General features: G+C 32.4%; 1 protein-coding gene across 1 annotated transcript; it reads left to right on the forward strand.

Annotated features, from left to right (window-relative positions):
- The first annotated feature begins 3,186 nt into the window (after window positions 1-3,186).
- Window positions 3,187-6,527, forward strand: LOC107421675 (trihelix transcription factor DF1). The gene is made up of 2 exons (XM_016030958.4): window positions 3,187-3,604; window positions 4,349-6,527. The coding sequence occupies exons 1-2, from the start codon at window positions 3,294-3,296 to the stop codon at window positions 5,955-5,957; spliced, it is 1,920 nt and encodes a 639-aa protein (XP_015886444.3). The 5' UTR covers window positions 3,187-3,293; the 3' UTR covers window positions 5,958-6,527.
- Window positions 6,528-8,426: the final 1,899 nt, after the last annotated feature.

The following is an 8,426-nucleotide window of genomic DNA, read 5'->3' on the forward strand; positions in this document are numbered from 1 at the left end:
TGCATGAGAAAGAGAGGGAGTTAATAATTTACTTATAGGGTTGAATTATTTTATAGAAGTCTATATATACACAATTAATCTAGTAATATTGAATTAAATATTTGTCTGATTAATCATTTAGATTTAATTTTAAAATATACATTTAACATAATTAAATAATCAATAACTGTGATACAAAACCATGTAAGTATAATATAATCAGGTCCAAAAAATTAAGTATATATATATATAATTTATATGCTTAAACTATATATAATGGTGAGATAAAAAGGGTAGTCCAGCAAGTTGAGCTTAGCTACAGAAAGAGAGGAGCTGTTTGCCAGCAAAGCACAGACATAAAACAAACCAGTAAATATATTGTCTTGTTTGCAAGTCAAGCAAAATACATACATAAAAATATTGTGAACAGAGACATTTTTCCATCATCAATTACGCACTCTCTTTAACACTTTTTTTATTTTTATTTTTTTTTATTTCCTCCTTTTAGTTTTTTACATATACCAATAATACAAAAAAGCACTACCCTAATTGTTTTTTCCCCATAGCATACGTATCTTTTCTGCCTTCACTCTCTTCATGAATTTACCATTTTACCCTTCAATGATCAATGCTATTATTTTAATTATTTGGATCTTTTGCTTGATTAAAACTTCTTTCCACGCGATACCCATGTTATTGTAATTGAATTTGGAGCTACGGATTGAATACTTTATTGCTATACAGGCTAATCTCCAGCTATAAAAAGAGGCCCAAAAAAAAAAAAAGAAAAATTAAATTAAGTTTTTTAAAGAAAAGAGTAAAACATTTAATAATCTAATTGATTGGTTCGGTGACTTTGGTCCCACTTCCTTGCATTATATGTTGCCCATATAAGTTGTTTTCCTTGACCAATAATTGAGTTTTTTGAGTTGATGGCTAGCAAAATGTAGTGTCCAAATAATAATATAGTTAATCAGATTCATATATATAATTATATAAAAAGATAATATCCTTTCAAGTTTGGTATAATTATACTAAAATTATATTGGTTATAAAATTCATCAAATTGATTCCTTTCTAGTATAAGAATACATCATTAGTTCACCTATTGGTAGTATTATTCATGTCAATTTTTAAAATTGGTCAATTAATATTTTTTTATTATTAAAATTAATATCTAATCTAAGGAAAAGAAAAGTGAGAAATTTCGATCTCAAGAATATGGATGTAAGATATATAAATGAGTCAATTTTATTTAACTAATCTTGATTAATATTAACTATAAACGAGCTCCAAAAAAAAAAAAAAAAAAACTACGAGAGAGTATGTAATTTCAAACAAGTAATTATTGATTTTTCTTAGTGTAATCAATTAACATTTTTTTATTCCTTCCTTTTTTTGTGATTATATTAATTAACGAAGAAAGATCAATAATCTTATTTCTATGACTTATTGATTTTTTTGGTTAAAAGGTTACCTTTCTCTACCACAATATATGTACTATGCATAAACATGGTGGGCAACATTTGAGATATTTGAAGTTACGAAACTTTTTCCACCATACAAAATATATAAAAAATTTGATAATAAAGTCCACCACACTAAACATGTTGTGGGGACATTCAAGTTATTTGAAATTTCTAGTCCAAAATCCAAATTTTCAACAAAAATATTCCCACTTTCTTTGAATTCAAGTAAACCCATGAAACGGTATTAATTTACAATTCGAATTTTATTTTTCTTTATATGTAAATAAATAAATAAATAAATATAAATTTGAAAACTTGAATTCAAAGTGAAATTTAACGTTTCATACCGGTATGAAAAGGAAATTAAAAAAACAATAAACTTCAAACATCCCTATCTCAAAGGGCAAGTCATTTCAAGACACTAAGTGTATAAATCAACCTCTCTTAAATATGAAAACTAAGTATAAAAAAATTGAATATTTATATATATCACCTTGCTCATAAAATTCCATGGCCAAAAAGCTACGCCATGTTCTTGACAGAGAGTACCGTAACATTTAACAACTCATAAAGGTAGCTACCGTGGCCAAAACTATATGGTCCCCAAAAAAAAAAAAAAAAAAAAAAAATATTACATATCAAAACGGATTTTATAAGACAGCTTAACCCTCCAAAAAAAATTCCAATCCCATTTATTATGGTAGGTTGCAACCTAACTGAATTGGTCACTCTTTACTTCCGTTCATAAATGGCTTTCTCTAATTAATAATATGACCTACACATATACATATATGTATATATACCTTAGTATAAATTCAACCATACATATCATTATTTAAATTTAATCATCTTAGTATAATCTCTCTTTTTTTTTTCTTTTTCTTTTTTTATACATTTTTGGTGACTTATAAGGTCTTTAATTATTTATCTCCAGCACGATATGCCCCTTTCCACCACGTGGCTACATTACCGCTAAACTTTCCTTTATAAGGTTGAAAATGATGGAATACACATATACATATTACACGTTTGTGTATGATTATTTTTTGAGATAAATAATTATTGAGGTGCAAAAAATATATGCATAATAGTTCTTCATTCTAGGTCAATGAGATAAATGATATACAAAGAGGCATTTTAGTAATTTCAAATCCATGTGTTGCCAATGATCGCTGAAATCCAAATTGCCCCCAATAGCAAAGCTGACCTACAAATGGGCCAACTTTATCATCCCCCATATATATCGTCGTTTTCCGTAGCTGTTGCCATTGATATTTGATAAAATCCCCACTTTTATACAATACAATATATATATATATATATATATACACATTTATATTATACATGTATTTACAATTCTCTCACATGCATACATACATATATAAATACATACATACATACATGTGAGAGAGTTCAATTTTAATTGTCAACATTTTTAACCAACAAACATTGAACAAGGAGTAATTCATATATATATATATATGTATATAAAATAAAAATAAAATAAAAAACATTTAACAAGGAGTAAGTGAAGATTCTCTGCAGCTAAAGTATGCCCTCAAATTAAAGATCTCTTTTAATTAATTAATGAATTTATTATTTTAATTTTTAATTAAAAAAAAAAAGATTAATGTTTTTGAGATTGACAGACAAAACCCCACCAAATTAACATAATTATGAAAATCACCACAATATTCCACCTTAATAAAACCCAGGAGAATTCACCCACTAGTTCACATTTTTCTCTTTTTTCAGCTGTAATTTGCTAAAGCACATAAACGCATAGAGAGCAAGAGAGAGAGAGAGAGAGAGAGAGAGAGAGAGAGAGAGAGAGAGAGGTATACCATGGGAGATGCAAGCTTGGCTGCAGAGAGCTGCAGAGCTGATGATGTTGTTGTAGTGGAAGCTGCAGAGGTTGCAGTGGTGGCTGCCGGAGAAATTCAGGAAGGGGGTGGCGGAGGAGAATTAGGCGGCGACGGCGGTGTGTCGAATTCAGGTGAAGACGATAAGGGTAGAACCGAGGAAGGCGACCGGAATTACGCCGGAAACCGATGGCCTCGACAAGAAACTTTAGCACTATTGAAGATACGTTCCGATATGGATGCTACTTTTCGCGACTCTACTCTCAAAGGTCCATTGTGGGAAGATGTTTCAAGGTATGTAAAAAAAGGGGGCTATATAACAAAAACTAATTACATATTTGTAAAAATTTTTTTAATGTTTTTATATGTTTACTAGGGATCTGTACCTAGGATTTTCCTACTTGTCTAATTTCTTTTCCTTCTTTTTTTTTTTTTTTTTCTCTCAATAATTCAGTGGGTCAAAAAATTTGGTAATTAGTTTTTTCTTTTCCTGTTTGAGTGTTTGCAGTTTTGGGACTAGAAGAATCGAAGTTTTATTTTATTTTATTTTTGGTTTTCGGATTTGGGATGGAGAGCCAATTATAAACTTGAACAAATTCCAGTTTCAGTTTGCTATGTGGGAGTTATTTGTCATGATTTCTTCGATGGACTACCTTTTTTTTTTTTTTTTTTTTTTTTCTCTTGCATATGCTTAAGTTTCCCAAACCATAAGTTAGATTTTATTTCAATTCAAAACAAATTTATACCATGGTTTTTCCATCATGGGTTTCAAAAAGATAATCATATATACCATTTACATGGAAAAAGGAATATAGGCAATCATTATTTCTAAAATTCTCTTCCATGTATCTTTCTATGGCTATTTTCTCTCTTTCTTTCTTTACTTCCCATTATCTTGTCTGCATGTAAATAGTGTTTATTTGTCCATCTTTATTGCATTTAATTAATTTGTAATTTTATGGGTTGAATAGAAAAAAAAAATTGTTGATTTTTTAATGTTTTGTTTTTCCATATTATATACCACATATAATATTCCAGGAAGATGGCAGCACTTGGTTACAATCGCAGTGCCAAAAAATGCAAAGAGAAATTCGAGAACGTTTACAAGTACCACAAGAGAACCAAAGATGGACGAACAGGCAAATCTGAAGGAAAAACTTATCGTTTTTTTGATCAATTAGAAGCTTTCGGAACCCACCACCATTCTAATAATCCACCATTATCAAACAAGCCTCCTTATCATCCTCCACCTCCTCAAGTAATATCCACATCAACCACTCCATGGACGACCAACCAAGCTCCAACAATCTCTCACATCTTTGCTCCATCACCACCACAAAACATCACAAACCCTACAATCAATATTCCTCCATTGCCACCCACACCAACAAACCCTACAAGTTCTTTGCCATTGCATACAAAATCCCCAAACCCTTCTCTCACCACCGTTCCGCTTGCTTCCTCTAACCTTTTCTCGAGCTCCACTTCTTCCTCCACCGCCTCCGACGAAGAATTCCAACGCCGCCACAAGAGGAAGAGAAAATGGAAAGAGTTCTTCAGGAGGCTGACCAAGGAGGTCTTGCGGAAACAAGAGGAGCTCCAGATGAAGTTCTTGGAAACCGTTGAGAAGTGCGAGCACGATAGGATGGTTCGAGAAGAAGCTTGGAGGTTGCAAGAGACGGCGAGGATCAATAGGGAGCATGAAATTCTAGTCCAGGAAAGATCCACGGCGGCAGCGAAAGACGCCGCCGTGATAGCATTCTTGCAGAAGGTTTCCGGTGGCGGAGCCGGAGGTGGCGGAGGACAACACAACACGAACGGAGAAGTCCGTTTCAATATCATGTCGCTTCCTCCTCCTCAGCCACCAGCACCACAAGCGCCACCATCAGCACTGCCAAAACCACAACCAGCGTCGGCCGTCTCAGCTAATTTGGAAATTTCGAAATTGGATTACAACGAAACTAATAACAATGCGGCGGCTTTATCGATCTCTACTTCGAGGTGGCCGAAAGCAGAAGTTCAAGCTTTGATACAACTGCGGACAAATCTGGATTTGAAGTACCAAGATAACGGACCGAAAGGGCCTCTATGGGAGGAGATCTCGGCGGGGATGAGAAGGATGGGATACAATCGGAGCGCGAAGAGATGCAAAGAGAAGTGGGAGAACATCAACAAGTACTTCAAGAAAGTGAAGGACAACAACAAGAAAAGAAGTGAAGATTCGAAGACTTGTCCATATTTTCACCTGCTCGATGCCTTATACAGAGAGAAAAACAAAGCGGACAATATCAATATCAATAGTAATAGTAATATTTCATGCAATAATATTGTTGTTGCGGATCAGAATGGTAATGGTAAGGTGGAGAAGCCGGTGGAGGCGGCGAATATAGGAATGGAGCCATTGATGGTTCAACCAGAGAGACAATGGCCGCTTCAAGAGGATAAGAACCAGTTGGATTCAGTAATGGAAGATATTGGGGTGAGAGGAAATGCAGATCCAAATCATGAAGAGGAAGAAGACGATGATGATGATAATGGTGATGACGATGGCGAGGATGACGATGGAGACAGTACTGAAGATGATGCAGAAAGAGGCGGTTATGAGATAGTAACCAACAAACAGTCATCAATGGACATGGTTGAGTGAGACAAGATAACGAAGCTTCTTTTTCAGAGTTTAACGTAAAAAAAAAAAAAAAAAATTGAAAAAGGAAAATATTTTGCATTTGCCAAAACTGTCTCAACAATTTGACGGTAAAAAGGAAAAAAAAATTTTCCAAAAAGGAGATAATATATTTTCAGGTTCTTTTACTCTTTACTTTATACTTTATACTCCCCCCCCCCAAAAAAAAAAAAAAAAAAAAAATAGTTGGGCGTTACCAAAAGATGTTCATATATATTCTTGAATATTATTATATTATTATTGTGGGTCAGATTTCAAAAGGGTGTACATGTGTGAATGTGGAGAATTTTCAAGGCATGCCCAGTTTTAGTGGGTTCATTTCAAATGTTTATTAATGATTTATGTTTTATATTATAAGAGAGAGAGAGAGAGAGAGTTGGAGAAAATAAATGAAGAGGCTAGTTTTGTACTTATCTTTGTGTATCTTTGTGTTCATAGGGAGATAGAGATTCCGCGTGGTAAATAAAGAAAACAGACCGATGTTAGTTTTACTATTGTGTTCAATATAAATGGGGAAGTTTTGCTGTTTCTTTATTGGATTTTTTAATTTTTAAGGCATAAAATAATGACAAATTCTCTGACTTTGATGAATAAAATAGATATGGAAATGAGTAGACGCCAACAATAGCTATTAGTGTCAATACATGATCAGAGCATAAGAGAGAGATGCTAAGTATATATAGGCATTAATGTCTCTTTATTTTATTTGGGTTTTATTTATTTATTTATTATTTTTTGAGTATTGGTTTTTGCAGAAGAATAAGGGCAGTTGGCTCTTGCTAAGTAGTTTTGGATTTTTATGAGGGAATGGTGGGAATTTTTAGTGTAAGATTTAGAATGAGGGGGACAAGAGAAGCGGTAGGCCTTCCAAACAGGTTGACCCCCCAAATACATCATGCCAGGCTGCCAGCATCACCTTAACCCTTCTACAGGACCCTATTACCAACAGGAATCTGATTTTTAATTAATATTTAATCAGCACTTTCTTATATTAAATTAACAACCGGCCTTGTATTAATTGATCCATTATTTTTATTTTCTCATCTCTAATGGCCGGGTTGACTTCCAATATAACCGTTAGAGCATTTTATCATAAAGATGAATGCAACATATTATTTCTTAGCAATGAATGATATTATATATTTCTATTTTTTGAATAAAACACATGGATAAGTACAGAAATTGACTCTATATGTCTTGAAATGTTTTTGTTTTTGTTTTTGTTTTTTTTTTTTTTTCCTGGAAGAAATGTTTTTGTTACTGTTTAAACAATGACGCCTTTAAACTATCATATATTAGAGAGAAAAAAAAAAAAAAAACAAAGGGGAAGAAGAAGTAATATTGGGGAGTTTGGGGAAATTGATTATACACCTAGCACATCTATATTCCAGTCTCTACATTTTTTATTGGACAAAAATAAAAATTGGAAAGGTAGAAGTTAGAGTAATTTTACCTTTTATGTCAAACGGACAATCTATATATATCCATTTCATATAATTCCACAGATATGTCCAAGTTTCCTATCTAAATAATGGTCGTACTTGAAATCAAAATCCAAATATGCTATTAACCCATTTGTTAGCATGGTTGTTTTGTCTCTACATAGTGTACAAATATTTATAATTAAGTTGAAAGTAATTCCGATGTCAATTTACCCAAAAAAAAGAAAAGAAAAAAAAGTGAATACTATGTGATAGGAAAAACAAATATTTATACCAATTTGAGATACTGTGGTATAAAATTATAGTGTAGTTGTTCTAATTGTTCCAAAATTAAACAAAAATAAAAATAGAAATCTGAATTAATTTGTCTCTTTCTTGATCAATAGAAAAGTGCCCCAGTAAATGGATCCCAATCCGAGGAAGACTACCCAAAGCCTCCTTATCTGGTGGTGGATTTCATGTAACAAGTAGGAAGTAATTTAAATAGAAGCCAATCCATGTCCACATATATATAAATCAAATTTAAAGTAGAAGATTTCTTTAGCATTACAAAGTTAAATTACTAGAACATTATCTGGAATAAGAAAACCTTTGACCTTCCCTTAAACTTTTTTTATTTATTATTATTTATAAAAAGAGAGAGAGAGAGAGAGAGAGAGAGAGAGAGAGAGAGAGAGAATTTATCACAAACATCTTAGCAATCATATTTTATTCATAAGGTGTAGCTTTTGAGTAGGTGTAAGAGTTTTTCAACATTTAAAAATCTCGTCCAAATGAATATCACAAATAAGCCAAGGTATAAAAGTAATTGTAGCGCACCAATTAAAGTCTCCTAAATTGATCACTAAAAAGCATGTCTTAATAAGAGTGAAGAAAAATCTCAACAAAGCACCTAATCTCAAAGACCAACCACAAATTACAAGTAAAAAGAGGGCATTTAAGATTTCATTATGAATATGACACAAACAAATACATGAACATAGGACGGCCA

Source organism: Ziziphus jujuba, chromosome 5, assembly GCF_031755915.1.
Source record: "Ziziphus jujuba cultivar Dongzao chromosome 5, ASM3175591v1".
NCBI classification, from domain to species: Eukaryota; Viridiplantae; Streptophyta; class Magnoliopsida; order Rosales; family Rhamnaceae; genus Ziziphus; species Ziziphus jujuba.